Consider the following 15,996-nt stretch of genomic DNA (forward strand, 5'->3'; position numbering starts at 1 on the left):
ATTAAGGGATAATGGGTAAATTGCAGTTGTTGCCAATACTGAACTGATAGAGATAATGAGTGTTGTAATCTTGTACTATTTTTTGGCTTTTCTCCACCACCTCACATGTTTCTCACACACCCAATTTCTCTTGTTGGCCAGTTTGTTTCATCAGTCAACAATAATGGAACAATTATGGTGGGTTTATGGTGGTACTGTATCACCTTTACATTGTTAAAAAGCACCAGTTAGAAGTCCCATGTGGTATGTAACAACATAATTGATATACAATGTCGCTTCTTAATATATCAGAAGAGCACGGACAGGAAAACAACTGCTCTTTCTGGGAAATGTGGTAAACAAGGCCCTTTATAAGATATAAACTAGGGGTTTCGTAGGTATAATAGTTGAGTGCTTACACTTTTTAATATTGACACATTGAGGCAGCAAAAAGCATACTTCTTCTAATGCTAGTAACCAATATGGTGGCACACACAGTTGCACCTGCTCAGTGTTTCAGTCGGATAAAAAACAGAATTTATTTCTCCAGCATAAACCAAATTCAACACAGCTGCCAATTGCTTATAATGTTCACACATGGGACAAGGGGACAGTTTGATGTTGTGGTTGTGTGGATGTGATGATTGCTTTTACTAGGTTTTAAGTTTATCTTTTAGTTTTATCCCTTTTTATAGTCCACATTTATTTTGAGATCCACTGACTAAATGGCACTTTTAAAAATGTTGTTATATGGGACAATCTATACTTTGTAACCATTATATTTAGATTTTGTAATAAATCTTATTTCCTCATTTTGATTTGTCTCCATTAGATATTTACAATAAACTCTTCTTAAAAGGTCTGTACTGATGAAAAAATTACAAATTTGACCTCAAAAGTGAAAAAAAAAATAATTCATTGTATTCTAGGAAAGCTGCATTCCCCTGACCTCCAAATATTTCCTTGCTTCTGACCTCTGGCAAAGATGACATGTAACTTCAAAGACAACTATTACAGACAAATGTTGTACCTGCAGAGTGTAATGTGCTTTATAGACTAGATAAATCCAGTTCAGTGAGGCTGGCATCAAATTATATATACTGGATGCCACTTATTGTGCATGATCAAGGCAGTTGCATTGGTCTTAAAGGATAATTTATTGATTGCTCCAATTGAAACAGTACAGCACAACAGTCCCCCAGTAAAATGATTGTCGAGCCAGTTTTTGTCAATTTCTTATGAAGATATGTTGATGTGATGCATCTGTATGTGTCATCTTGACAAGATGCCTCTAAAACATCCAACGTCACAAATTATATACCATCTGTGCAAAACGTCCTTTGTCTGTAAAAACGCAGCATCTGACAGGTGCTTTTGTTTCATGTTTTCACAAGGAAAAATGGATCATTTGGGTCGGCAACATTGTGGATGGCTGACAGGGAGAGGGACCCCAGCATTTGTACTAAAATGAACAAAAATGAGTAACATACAAGCCAATCAAGCCAAAAAAAAAAAAAAAAGTGATGTGCAAATGAGAAGGACATGAGGTAAATGGAAAAAGAAATGTGTTTAACAGCAGTTTAGAAAAAGTGTGGAGCAACAAAAGTTTGATCTTTCTATAACTGCAGATTGCCAGCGGCACTTTTTTTTTTTTATCCTTTATTTTGACTGCCAACTATCCAAGTCGGCTGAAGTGACAGCTTTTCTCTGCCTCAGCAAAGTGATTTAACACAATGAAAACTACAAATGATTTACTGTCTCGAAGGGAAAGACTGATGGAGAGTGATTGAGACAGAGAGGAAAGTGGAAGGGAGGGAGAGCTGAGCCAGCAGCTCGCACAGCTGCATAAGTCCTGATAACACATATTCCTGATTTCCTTAAAACTCTGAGCCTTTGCCTCCCCTTTCACTCCGTTTTTCATTCCTCTTTATGTCAACTCTTCAGCTTTGAACCCTTTAAGGAGAAGCTCTTTTATCAGCCTTCATGGTTCCATTGGGTTATTCTCTCACAGGTCAGTACGGTTTACAAGTTTTCAGTTCACAAACATGACATTTGCCAACTACTGTCGGATGAACTGTGGTTATCGATGCTGAGAATGAACTTTGACCGTCGTATTTACAGCGTACAGCTTATATTCAGGTGCACTCAATAGTCTGGAAAATATGGTCGTTTTCATGTTGGGCCACGAGTAGGTGCTGTTTGTTTTTTAATGAAACCCCTTCCACCTATGGTGAATCGTATGCTATAAACATTAGAAATAGTCACTGTCAACAAGGAAACTACCAAGTCCCGGGAGAATATGGACTGGGAGTCATGACACGCTGGAGGCAAACATTGCTGTTATTGTCTATCTACTTGCATATGTGGAAGAGAACTATTTACCAGAGCTGTGGTGAGCATTGGCACTCGCAACGTTTGCACCACTGATATGGAGACGGAGCCCGATTGCTTTTGAAGAGTTGCATTTTCTTTCATTTGCACAAAAATGGAGTTGAAACTTTTTTGCCAAGTTTCATCTTGGAAGCAGTTTTGAAAAACTCGCATTTTCAGTGGGTCCAAGCACCATTGTCATATAAACGAACACAAAAAACACAACGCAAGTTTCGCATTTTACTTGGAAGCGTCATCGTGTAAACGGGGCCTGAAGTGTTGAGGTTTAATCGCAATGTAAAGAACTGAAAAAAACACTTTCTCTCCTCGTGCTGGGGAAAATTAAAGATGATTTGCTTTTATCACACCTTGTTTAGGAGCTATTGCAGCTTGCTCTCAACACATCATAAATGCAAAGGAGTTTTCTTATCGTGTGGCATTCGGTATCTACTGGTGAGCCAACACGCTCCCTACATTCACTTTTGTTTCCAGCTTCACTCTCGATTTCCTTGTGAAGTTTCAAACCACTTCACCAGAACTCCGCTTTCTTCCTCCCACCTTGAGAAAAAAAATAACCCATTTTCAGTACTTGCAGGGGGAAAAATCACTTTTTTCTCTTTCATATTAACATGTCAAACCTCTTGTGTACTAGAGAAGTGAGTCAATAACTATTGAACTCAGTCTTTTTGAATGTGAAACACGTCAAACTAATCAACATCTCTATGCAGTAGCTGTGATGCGTTTGTGTCTATAAATACTAGCAGCATAATAAGCGGTTCCTCTTTATAAGAACTATATGCATGTGTGTTACTGTGTTGTTGTTTTTTTCTTATTTTTCATTTCACTCCAAACTAGCAGATGTGATTTCCGTCGAAATGAATATCTGAATGAGTCATTAGACCAAAGGTGGCCACTTCTGGCCCGGGAGGCCCTCAGTCCTCCACGGTTTCAGAGTGAATCTACTCCAGCACACCTGCATTTAACAAATATATCATCATGAAGCTCTGCAGAAAGCGCAATAACAAGCTAATCATTACAATCTGGTCAATCACATTCAAGCACAGACACATTAAAACATGCAGCTCCACAGCTAATGGTATTAAAAAAAAAGCATTGCGCTCTACTTTTGTCAGTGAACTGCTCAATCATACATATTATTAGGTGTTTAGACTCTGTCTCCATGTAAATGAGGGAAAACACAACTTTTCTAAAATGCTGCGCCACTATGTGCCCCACAACTGTAGTAAATACAGTAGTTACTTTTGCACGAGTAGACCGACAATAACAACGTTTGTCTCGAGATGCCAGTTTCAAATACAGAGAGACAAACCTTTACACAAGCTGCCTGCATGTTGGTAGTTTATCGCAGCTGCTTTCTTGCCATATCTCCTTATTTACCTTAACCAGTCAATGGGTTGGAAATATCTGGTGTCGAGCTTTTTAAAATGGACATAATGATACATATCTATTGAGCAAATTACAGTGCATTTTCTCTTCTCGCAGAAAATGTTTCAATAAGTGATACTAACATCATAAAATAAGACTGTTAACATCATGCTGGATCCAAAAGAATAAACAATGAATTGAACCATTTTAGTTGTACTGCACTTGGTTATTGCTTGAAGAATACTGAGATTTAATCAAATACAGACAAACTGAAAAGCCAGCAGAGACACAAAACATTATTGAACACTGAACTCAAGCTACAAACCTCGCAGAACCTTAACCAAATAGCTTTCAGATCATGCAGGAGCTAGAAAATCACTTCATAAATGCAGCACTTCATTCATTCATTCTCAGTTGCGTCCTCGGAACACTGTGTGCGGTAATTGCATTTCTCAGCCAAATGGAAAGAAGTACCTCTGAATTTAGCCAATATCACCCCTGAGCACAATGAAGCATGTCAACACAACGGTGCACCAACATTCCCAACAAGTTCAAGAAGCGAACTGTATGCATTCATGCAACACAAAGGGGGATTCAGTTGCAAATCAATCTGCAATGCAACACTCAATGTGAACAAACAATATAAGGAAAAGTGAGCTACAAAGAAATAACCTTTTTCATGAGCAGGGAACAAACACGTCCACACACTTTCACTCATTTTTGCTCACATTTAGTCTCATTCAGTAGCAGGGATATGATGATGAGTGCTGAGAGGAGGTGGAGGGCGATACGACTGGTGTGTGAATCAGAAGACCTTTAAAGAACTTTTACAGAAGAACAAAACGGTAAAATGTCATTTTAAAACCCGGTCAAGCAGTAAGGCTTCAGCACTCGCTGACACATCAGATTTGGCAGAAAATGAAAGACAATGTTACTCTGACCTTTTCAAGAGGTGCAGTTATTCAGATAAAGCAGGGACATAAAGTATGAATCAAACTTAATTCATTGTGTTCACCCACTTGCATTCCCTTACTTTGCCTTGCAATAAGATTGGCACTGCTGGGAAAGAGATTCACATCCCTGGTTTGTCAACTACCAAATTTCATATTCAGGCTGCTAACTCCAAACTCATAAACCATAATACTATGTAACAGACAGTCAAACAACTAAAATGCAAACATTCAAGTCAGTATATATATAAAATGCCAAATCAGAAACGGAAGGTTTACTCAAAGGTACTATAGCTGCAAAAATGTAAATTGCTATTACAGTGACTCTCAACCATAAAACTACCAAGTCCCGAGAGAATATGGACTGGGAGTTATGACACTGGGCACAAACATTGTTGTTATTGTTTATCTCCTCACACATGTGCAGAAGAGCTATTTACTGTGATTGTGCATGGTGTGCATGCACGGTAGCAGCGAGATGTTAAGGACCATGGTTGAATGCATCTGGCTACCCAATTTAAGTGGGCTTTTACAAGGTACTGTACTCCTAAACAAAATTGGTATTTCCGTTGCTGATACTCACATTAGCTAAATGGAGCCTTTTCAAAACATGCATGGTCTTTCAACAGGGAGTTATTATGATTTCGTTCAGATAAACAACTCCCTTGCAGATGCCCTACTCTCATCTCTGTCACACAGATGCACTGTATGGCTTCAAGGGACATTGTCACAGTTTCACAGCAGCGCTGTAACAAAGCATATGGTTTTCTGAACTGTCTGTCTACACCGGGTAAAAAAGCTTCTTCTATTGGAGAAAATTACACTTAATTGACTTGTGTGCTTCTCAAGGTAACCCGGGAGGCAGAACTGGGATATTTGTAAGAATATATGAAAATACGCAGGAGGAAATGGAAAGAGGATAAAAGAAAGAGAAGAGACTTAACTGAAACACAAAAAGATTTTTTCCCCCCCGACTTCTCATCTCAGAGAGGTTTCATTCAGATCTAATGAGATGGCTCGACCATTAAGCCACTTTCAAGCTATTTTTTTTCTTCTTCCTCTCAGTTTAGTTATATTTTCATATCAGAGCCAGACAGAAGCTGAACCTAATGCTTCAAAGGAGAGATGTCATGACATTTACAAAGAGATTATTCTTATCACTCTGCACAATTTCAGAAAAAGGATACTGCTTTCTCATAATGCACTGTTCTATACTATATAATAAAACCACAGATGATGATCACATATGTTCATGTGATTGTAATTAAAACCAAGAAGAAAAAATAATATATCAATCATATTTGTTTTATTTTAATCAACCAATTCAAATTTGCCAAAGCAAGCAAAACTCTACCATTAAAAAAGCCCTTGCTTCGGCCTTAAACTTTTTATCAACAATTGATAGCCTATAATGTCCATTTGTTTGGTTGCAAATAAACATACCATCATCATTTTACACATATCAAAATACTGGCTCATGATGCTTCTGTCCCAAACTGTGTTGCGTTAAACCTTTTAGGACTTTTCAAGACTTTGGTGAAACTGTAAGATGGTGAGAAGTTGTTGTGGGTGAATTTATAGTTGAGCGTATTTGTAGCCACTCAAAATAAAGTAGATTAATTCTGTTGGTTTGGTTGCATGGGGAGGGCACTAGGTGTGTCCTTGGGGGAGTGATGGTGCTTCTTCTTGACTCACGAGTTGTGGTGTGCTTTCACTTGAAATCGTTGTCTTGGAAACGGGGCTTCAGATGTATGGAGGCGCTTGCATGAAGAAAGGAAACTGGCATAAAATGTAAAAATATACATTTGGCTTATAAACATATTGGGAGAATCTGTGCTGGTGCTTTTGACCAACAGGGTGCCAAGAAAAATGAGACTAGTATTAGTATTGTTTTAGAGTGTCAAGAATAGTTCGGAGGGATCATGTGGAATTGTGGCTCTCTGGTTTATTGTTGCCTTTTTGTTCCTTCCTCTCTTTTTTCACTATCCTCTTTTTTGATCCGTCGCCATGCATAAAGGTTAAAGGGGAGACCCTTTAACCTTTATGCATCCAATTCACTGGCTTTAAAACACTCAGTTACTGCTTTGCACTTGCCCGTTCTCACTTTTCCCCACTCAGCGTCATTACTACAGAAATAAACTCTGTTTCGGGAGTTGGGGTGTGATTCACACTGGGTGAGGAGTGTCTGCTGAACCAGAGGCTCGCCAACAACTGGTGGTACAGGAATCTCACGCTCCTGTCATTTCTCATACAGCTGAAGCTGTAATTTAAGTGTGATTATGCAAACACTGCGCTGCCCGAATAGTAACAGAACACAAAACCACCAAGACGTGTGCCCAAAGATTCAACATGACAAGTAGCCTCCAATGAAAGTGATGTGTGTCTGACTTCGATCTTATACACTACCACAACTGTCTTTAAGGTTTGAAAGGTTTAATTTCAACCACCTTAGTTTATCATAATTTCCGGACCATAAGCCGCTACTTTTTCACACACTTTGAACCGTGGGGCTCATAAAATTGAGGTAATATAATATAATAAATATAATATAATATACCTGCTCTCATAAAACATATATATATATATATATATATATATATATATATATATGTGGATCAACATGCAAGGCAAAGAATTATGCTTTGACAATCAATGAAATTGCTCTCACCAAAAGCGTGTATGAGGATCGGACAGTGGAACATCCAATAATAGAGTTTCGCAAACATTACTCCAGCATTTTGCTGTTGAAAAGTGAGATAAACAGTTTCAGCCTTGCTAAATCTTGCTAACATGATATACAGAAAATCCATAACTGGACGCACCTGTATCCGACAAGCAAACCAGTTTCTAAGGCAAAAATATATAGAATTGGGTAAAAAAAAGTCAGTGATGCTATCTGCACTTGTTAAGACTTGAAAATTCATCCGGGAACCAATGCTCCCGTAAACTTATTGGGTCAGGAAAAATATCTTACATTCAGCGTTTCTGTCCGTTCAAAGCCAAATCCATCACCCACTAATGGAAAAATATACTTCATAGGGAATGATATAGCTTCTCTGAAGCGTCCCATTAAGGCACGGGAATGGAGGCATGCTATGTGATTAAATGATAATTGATAAGAAGATACAGCTCTTTTTGGAGGTATTCCACAAATGTATCTTTCGTCACACTAAAAAGGATATGGGCTGGAGACCATGCGGATGCACCAGCTCCGGGGAAATGTTGTCTGCTTGAAGCAGAAGAAGACCACTGGTACCAGCTCGGGATAGGGTACGACCAGTACGCTGGTGTCGCTGCTGCCGTCGTCGTCCTCCTCATCCTCCTCATCGTCATCTGCCTCCACCACCTTCTCCCCATCCCCGTCTTCGTTCTCAATCCTCTCTTCGCGTAAAATCCCCTCTTCCTCTATTTCCACCGCTTTCGCCGCCTTTTCCTGTGGACATGCACGGCACTGTGGGGAGGGTCTGTAGGGGGTTGAGGACGTGGCACCATCACCATGGTCGCCCCTGGCTGTGGCCGACGACGCTCTGGCGATCTTTGGCGTTGATTGAGTTGTTGCTGCAATGCCGAGGCCCTCCTCCTCCTCCTCGCTTGTCATGGCCACCCAACGGTCTTGGATGAGACAAAAACAGAAGACAAGAATGTATTTCAATAAACAACCAAAAAAATGTAATAATGTAATTCACTTAACATATATTCACTCCATAACGGGAAGGGGGGGGGGGGGGGGGGGGGGGGTGTTCACTGTTTATCACACCAGAAGGTATCATGACAAATGACTCCATGTTCAGATTGTAATGATTTTCAGTTGTAATTGTTTGGTTCTGTGAAAATATACACATTTTCATCATGTGTTCCCTGCATCACGACAAAGACAAATTATGAAATTGCATTGTATGTGGCCCTTGAACTAAAATGTGCGTTGACACACCTGGCCCACATGGTATAAATGTCAGTATCTTGTGCATCTGCATGGAGAGGCACTATACCATGGAAAAGTTGACAAGGTGAACAAATAAATTGACAATGTTGGTAAAAATTCACACCTTTGCCTAATTTGTGCAGTTAGACCTAAACAATTATGAAGTATTATACTACATTAGTAATAAAGAAATACCTGTTCTTCTTCCTTCAAGTATTAATTGTATGCTGTTTCCTCTTTTAATAGCCTACTAAACTTTCACAGATACCGTAGATATAGAGATGTCAGACATTTCTAATCAACAAGATGTTTGCAAAACCTTTTAACTTCCTTCTTGAAATTAAAGAGTAGTTTTTTTTGTCCCATTTTCAATGTTCACATCAATTTTGTCTTTTTTCCCCTGGTGCTTTCACTATAATCTCAACAACAAAAATACAAATATGTCCTTTCAAATGATAATAGTAGTAACATTTATAGGCCTCACAATTCCATATAATTACAAGGTACCCGTCAAATACTGAACAGCATGAAGCATCTTCATGCAGATGCAGAACCCATGCAGTTTTATTCAAAGTATGCGTGTCATTTACATAAATGTTACTTTCCATTATCAGATACTGAGGCGGCTGTAGAATGGTAATTTAATTGCATCTCAGAAACCTATGCATCTATTTTCTAAGCCCAATTCAATCGACTTTAATTGGACTGCTGTTTCCAGAGGAGTGAGTTGAACACTGGTAATATTAAGCAAATGGAAGGATAAAGCCTGTACCTCTCACTGTTTACACGACAATGTTTCAATTGAAAACATGCAAGTTTGTATGGTTATCTTTCGTTTTTCTCATGGTATTCTGGTATTCTGGTATTAGCAATGGTACATTTCTTACATTTCTCCAAATGCCCCTTCACCTAAAATAAACTGCAGCCCTCTCAACTTTAACTTGTATTGTCAGTCTGCATTCAATGAAATTAGTAAAGAAAAGACAAATAAATATGAAACCAGAAGAATGTCTTTTTTTTTTTTTTACATTATTTGCTTGTGTCTGATCGAAGGTCAGTGTGTCTGAAGAAGAAAAGAGTCAGGTTGCAGCTAGGTTGCAGTGAGGAATAAAAGAGTGAGTGAGTGAAGGGAGTCCGGTGGTTTAGTCAGAGGCTTAGTGTTGAGAGGAATCAATATTATGTTGCTGGAGACAGAACAGAGGGAGCAGGAGGCCTGATATGAGTGAGTGGCACCAGCCCATGGATTTCCAATGAGTGAGCCAGAGTGCCCGATTCTCAGTAAAAGCCACTGAAAGCGCTGGCTCAGTCATAGAAAATGCTTCCGGAGGTCTTTAAAGATGACTGTGTTGGTCAGAGTTATAGGCTGGTTTTCAGGGTATTTGAAAAAACTACAAAGGAACAGTTGTGATGTCAACTCTGGCAACACATTGACACAACAAAGAGAAGAAATCAAATAAGTTCACACAGTTATCTGATAGTGAAAAGCTTTGAGTTCTGTTTTGAACCCAGTGCAAGTATTAAAAAAAACAAAATTATCATCAAACATCAGTCAGCGAACCATTTGTGTGATAAAATAAACATCATTGGATCCTGCAGGGAAATTAGCAAGTTGCCCACAGTAACCGGAACGCCACAATCAAACGAAGAGGACTCTATCAAAACAAGCAATAACCACATTTGGAAATGTGAACTAATAAATACGTCCAATAACAGAATGGACCACTGAAACCACAAGTTGCCAACAATCAAAACAACTTGCACATTAATTGACGGCTGTATTAAATGTACACACATCTAACCCACCAACTATAGTGAAGTGCAGTTATTACACCATGATAGTGCAGCAGATAACTGCAAAAATACTTTGGTTAGTGATGCAAGCATGAAATTTGGCACAAATGCAAACAAACTTTTTTCAAAAAAAGGTGCTGGTACGCAAAATTTCAAGACGGCGACCATTTTCCAAGATGGTCACCATATGCACAGAAAATTCCTCTTCTGCAGCTAAATATTTGAAACAGAGCACAACATTAAAATGTACCGGTAAACCAAAGTTTGTGTGTTAAGACTTTAGCATGATTATACTTTGTAATGTAACACTTCACAGTATGGTTTGTACCAAAGATGGAATCCAAGATGTCTGCCACAAAACAAAACAAAAATGATACTCATGGTCTTTAACATCTATACCTAGGATTTTGAATTCAACTAATTAGATTCACATGGTTTTAGATTCCCAACTCCCATGCATTCATCTTCCGCCAACGCTGAGACAATTCCGGTGAAAGTCACAGTATTCAAACATGGTGACTTACACTAAAAGCAAAGCATCTGGTTATTAAATCAATTTTATCAGCTATGAGGCCACAGCATTCCTATAATTGCAGCAAGGTAATATAAATTCAGTGGGCTAGTTTATTTATAGCTTATAGTTTATTTAAAAAATATGTGCCGATTGTTTCTCGAAGCTAAACTTGTCTACACCCTGCCGGGCAATGTGGCATATCGCTGACGCATAGTGCAACCTGCCCTGTACCACCTCCCTGCACCTACTTGGGTACAGAGCAGCAGAGCAGTGTGCAGCCAGAATGAAGGTGCCTGTGAGCCTGAGCGCCGGGCATCAAAATCCAGTCTGTACACCTTTGAATCATTTAGAAGGCAGAAGTATAGCAAAAGTCACAATTGTGAAACTGCTCTTTTCATAACTGGTGAGTTGTCTTTATTTTCAGGATTTTAAGCCGAAAACAATTTTTTGAACAACAAATATCGTTGTACATATTGATAACTATTTGTACACATTGACAAATCGTATTACCTGTATAAATTCTAATACAGATGAGCAGATTTGTTTTTACACATTTAAATACCTAATTACAGACAGACAAATTATAAGACGTCTTTTTCAGATTCAGGTTCACATAGACAAATTATTTTACACATTGAAAAACTCTGACTTTGGACAGAGGGATTTAAATACAGACAGACAACTCTCCATACGCATTGATAAATAGTTTTGCTAAAATAACACTGCAATAGATATCAACACAGCCGGTAGTGCTCAAATGACTTCACAGGAAAACTCCACACATCTTTAAGTTGAGTACTGCAGTCCAGATTTATGTATTTCTATCTGAATCAAAAAAGGTTAACCAACCAAACTGCTGATAAATGATACAAATATTGTTAAATGCAACATGCATAACTGCTGAAAACGATATGACTTGAAAGACATTTTGGAGAAAATATGACAAATTAGTGTGGCAATATCAAAAAACTTACTTTTAGCCGACAGTAAGCCAGATGGCAATGCTACTTGAACTAGCAACATATCCATAACAGGAGCAGTGTTTTTAAGTGTAGAACATGTGTAAATATTGTCCAAGGTTTGAGCCAGCAATGTGTCACAAGTGTGTTTGAATGTAGGCTGTCGTTCCGGTGTATAATTTAAAGATCACTCATATACCTTCATGTCATGACTCGAGCTGCCGTGCTAACCGATGGTGGCTTTATCTTTGTCGACAGCAAGTGTCTTTAGAATCACAGTAAAAAAAATGTTTATCTGATATATTACAGGTAAAAAAAAGACCCATGTTATTTTGGAGATGCACTATCACCTCGTTGATCATCCCACAATGTGTCTTTGTGTCGGCAAGACAACTGCATAGAAATACGCTGCCATTGGAAGACAAACACAAGTCCATGATTCCAGGCGATGGTCCAATATATTAACAAGTTCAGGCTGAAGAAGGAACAAAAGAAAAAAAAAGAAAAGGCACAGTTCAAGTAGGGTACAACTTACATCAAATGGTGTCACTTTCCTTTGTTCTCTTGGTCCAGGGGTTGTGCAATTAACTAGATTGCTATCTCGGGGAACAAAAATGAATACTTTTCAGCTGCGGCGAACATGCAGCGCACCAGAATCTTAATGTTCAGTCAAACATTGAAGATCAAATCCCACAGTTATTAACCCTGAGGTGAAGTTTACTAAAGACATAATGTAGGAAAGGGCATGGCTCCCATTAATCTGTCAGAGGGAATACGAACACAAGCTTGGTACCGTGCACCAAGAATCTCAGAATGTGGTTAAATGCACTCAAGTGGAAAGCAAACACGAGGGAAAGTATCCCACTAATTAAACCATAACTACCATCAGTATGACATGTTTAGTCAAAACAAATATCCACCTGCTCATGAAAGTCAAAGATGATCAAAACAGAACCAAATGATAATCAAGAAGAAACGACGCTAACTTTACCACCGGTAAAAATTCACACCTTTGCCTAATTTGTGCAGTTAGACCTAAACAATTATGAAATTATGAAGAAATTCCTGTTCTTCTTCCTTCAAGTATTAGTTGTATGCCGTTTCCTCTTTTAATAGCCTACTAAACTTTCACAGATACCGTAGATAGAGAGATTTCAGACCTTTCTAATCAACAAGATATTAGCAAAACCTTTTAACTTCCTTCTTGAAATTAAAGAGTAGTTTTTTTTGTCACATTTTCAATGTTCACATCAACTTTGTCTTTTTTCCCCTGGTGCTTTCACTATAATCTCAACAACAAAAATACAAATATTTCCTTTCTAATGATAATAGTAGTAAGCAAGAAACTGTTCCATTATTGCTGTGGTAAAGCAAATTAGCTCAGTCCCAAATTCCTACCTTGGGTGTGTGGGTTTGGTACTCAGCTAAAAGGCTATAAAACACCATAGCCATCTCTGAAATGGTGTTGTTAATGCTGACTAGCATGTAAGTGTGATTAATGACAAAGGTCAAAGGCTTGTAGTGAACTCTGCTGATCACATGTCAGCAGGCAACACATATATCAGTGCTTAGCTTAGGGTCCCAACCAATCCTGCAACTCGTAACCTGCCAGCATGGAAGGAGGGGGGAGGAGTAGTCAGGATAAACATGCACACACAAACACACATATATGCTGTGTTGACATGCCTTAAAGTGGACATTGCATTGACTAACAGTCATTTCATATAGACTTATTTGAATGTCAGGCACAGCCACAGCTTTTGGAACAGGAACATTAGCCTGTCCCAGGTGCACCCTGTAAAACATAGTCAGTTGTGATTGGCTCTAGAGCCCCCAATCATTTATCTGGATAAAGCGAAATGCAATGTGTCATATCCAAAACATCAATTCATACAATTGGATGTGTGTAATAGAAGGTCCCCTACACTGATGATTTGACTGACCGCTGTTCTGTTGGCTTGCTTATTCGTGTTGTGTGGCCAATTCCAAAAATACTACATTTATGGTGAAAGGTTGTTAATATCTTTGGAGAATTAATTGGAGAGGCACTGCCAATGTCTCCTGCTGTTCATCTTCTAAATGACAATTTTCATCTTTCCTTCCCTGATAAAGAATGCAAAATGTGACTGGAAAAAAGACTAATCCAGCCATGGAAACAAGCATTCCAAATATGTATTGCACATTTCATACTTGGGACTGTTGTCAGCAAGGATTAATGCTGCAGGACGAAACAACTTTAATGTGGATCAATCATTTCTGACACGAAACATCTGTCAAAATGAGTCCGCTGGGAACAGTTATTGTGCTGCTTTGGCAGAGGGTGGGGGTGAAGGATAGGAAAAGGTGGTGATTGGTGGGGATTATTAAAAGTTGCGGTAAATGGCAATTTACTGATCTTGATTTATTGTAGTCCGAGAACCAATCAGGCTAATGTTAAGGCTGTTTGTTACCCACGCCCCCACAGTTTAGTGGCAAGGATCTTTAAAAGAGGCATGTTTCTTTCTTTGGAGACCTTGAATTTCCTAAAACATTTCACAAAGATTTAAAAAAAAAGGCTGATGGTTAACCATATGGATTCCTTCTTGCATGTTGAAAGTGTACAACTCTTTTTGTATATGTGTACACCATTTACAGGTTGCCAGTACCCTAGGACTAAAAGAAAAATGGCCAAAGGGTCATTAAACATATATCTGGATCGTAGGAATTTGCTGGGAAACTTGTTATAAAGGGTCCATAAACATAATGCTTCAAGTGAACAAAAAGGCATAGTTTTTTTTTTTTAATGTCGGTTTACACAGAAATACCAGCAATGCGCCACGGCTTGGCTTTTTTCTTTTTTTCTTTTATTAAATCATGTATTCAATGTAATCAACCCAGAGGGTCCCAAAATTGTAAAATTTTTATTTGGATGTCCAAGCAAACCTTCAGCTACAAACACCTCAGAAGGTTTTCAATTTGCTCAGAGATGAGACAAGCTCAGCAAAGAGCTGATGGAAAGTACAAGACAACAAAGCGCAAAGGCATGCCTGTGTGGATCCATTATTAGAGAAACACGAGGAAGGGACCAGAGATTACCCACATGACCGCACACCGACGTCTCTGCACACTCTTTAACTTAGTGGCCGCAGTGTCCTAAGCTTACAGCTAGCTGTTTTGATGTAACACACATCCTCATTAGCAAGCGGCAGATGGTGTTGAAGGCTTAATAGCCTGTGCCCTCACTTGGATACAAGCGTCGGCACACACAAGCTCATATTGGTAATAATTGTATTATATCCGAAGTCATCACGACCAAACTATATGACATACATGGGTAGACAGATAAGCATGACTTCACTGAAATAGGCTCATACGCACTCATTAGGACTGTGCTACAGAGTCTCAGATAGGCACCCACCTCGAACAGTTGCCACCGGAAAAAAAAGAAAAAATGGAAACACGGCAGGCCAATAATGATGTCGGATAACCCAAATCAAAGTTTTAAGCAGGTCCTGTAGGGTCCGGTGCTGCTTCCCGCTATCCCCCCATTGACATTTCCCCTGACTAACAACAGAAGCTGTTTGCTCATCGACTTTTCATCATTCTAACTAAAACTCCAACGTGAAACCTTAAATTACTTGAACCACAGGAAAGCTGTCATCCTACGTAAATAGTGTTCTAAAAGCCCTTAGGAAACAATTACTTGTTTACTGAATGTACACTTAAAAGTTCATTTAATATCATAAAAGTAAATGGCAGCATGTATAAACACATTAGAGGCAATTTCCCTCCTGATTGCAGTCCATTTAGTTTATTTATTAAGTGCCAAAAAGGGTGATTGGTAGAAATCACTAACTCACGTGTAGGTGCTTTTTCGCTTGTAAGAAGCCAATTAAATGATATATACAGGTGCATCTCAATGAGTTAGAGTATCATTGAAAAGTTCATTTTTTTTAAGGGATTAATTTCAAAATAGGAAACTTAATAAATCATGTAGATTAATTCCACAAGGGGTGATGTAATTCAGGTATTTATAGTTTTGAATCTCAGTGATTATAGTCTACAGTAAATGAGAACTCAAAATCTAGTATCTCAGACAATGAGAATTATTACAATATTACGTTTGAATAATTACAGAAAAAAAAT

General features: G+C 38.6%; 1 protein-coding gene across 1 annotated transcript in view; it reads right to left on the reverse strand.

Annotated features, from left to right (window-relative positions):
* LOC308148871 (voltage-dependent T-type calcium channel subunit alpha-1I-like) overlaps positions 1-8,007 on the reverse strand; it is a gene marked incomplete at its 3' end in the record, with an annotated part of 170,601 nt that extends 162,594 nt beyond the window's left edge. The window contains exon 1 of the mRNA XM_080520411.1: positions 7,879-8,007. Within this exon, the coding sequence (XP_080376537.1) occupies positions 7,879-7,881 (3 nt within the window). The 5' untranslated portion in view covers positions 7,882-8,007. The remainder of the gene's footprint in view (positions 1-7,878) is intronic.
* Between the last annotated feature and the right edge of the window lie 7,989 nt (positions 8,008-15,996).

The sequence above is a fragment of the Blennius ocellaris genome, assembly GCF_963422515.1.
Source record: "Blennius ocellaris genome assembly, chromosome: 3".
Lineage (NCBI taxonomy): Eukaryota > Metazoa > Chordata > Actinopteri > Blenniiformes > Blenniidae > Blennius > Blennius ocellaris.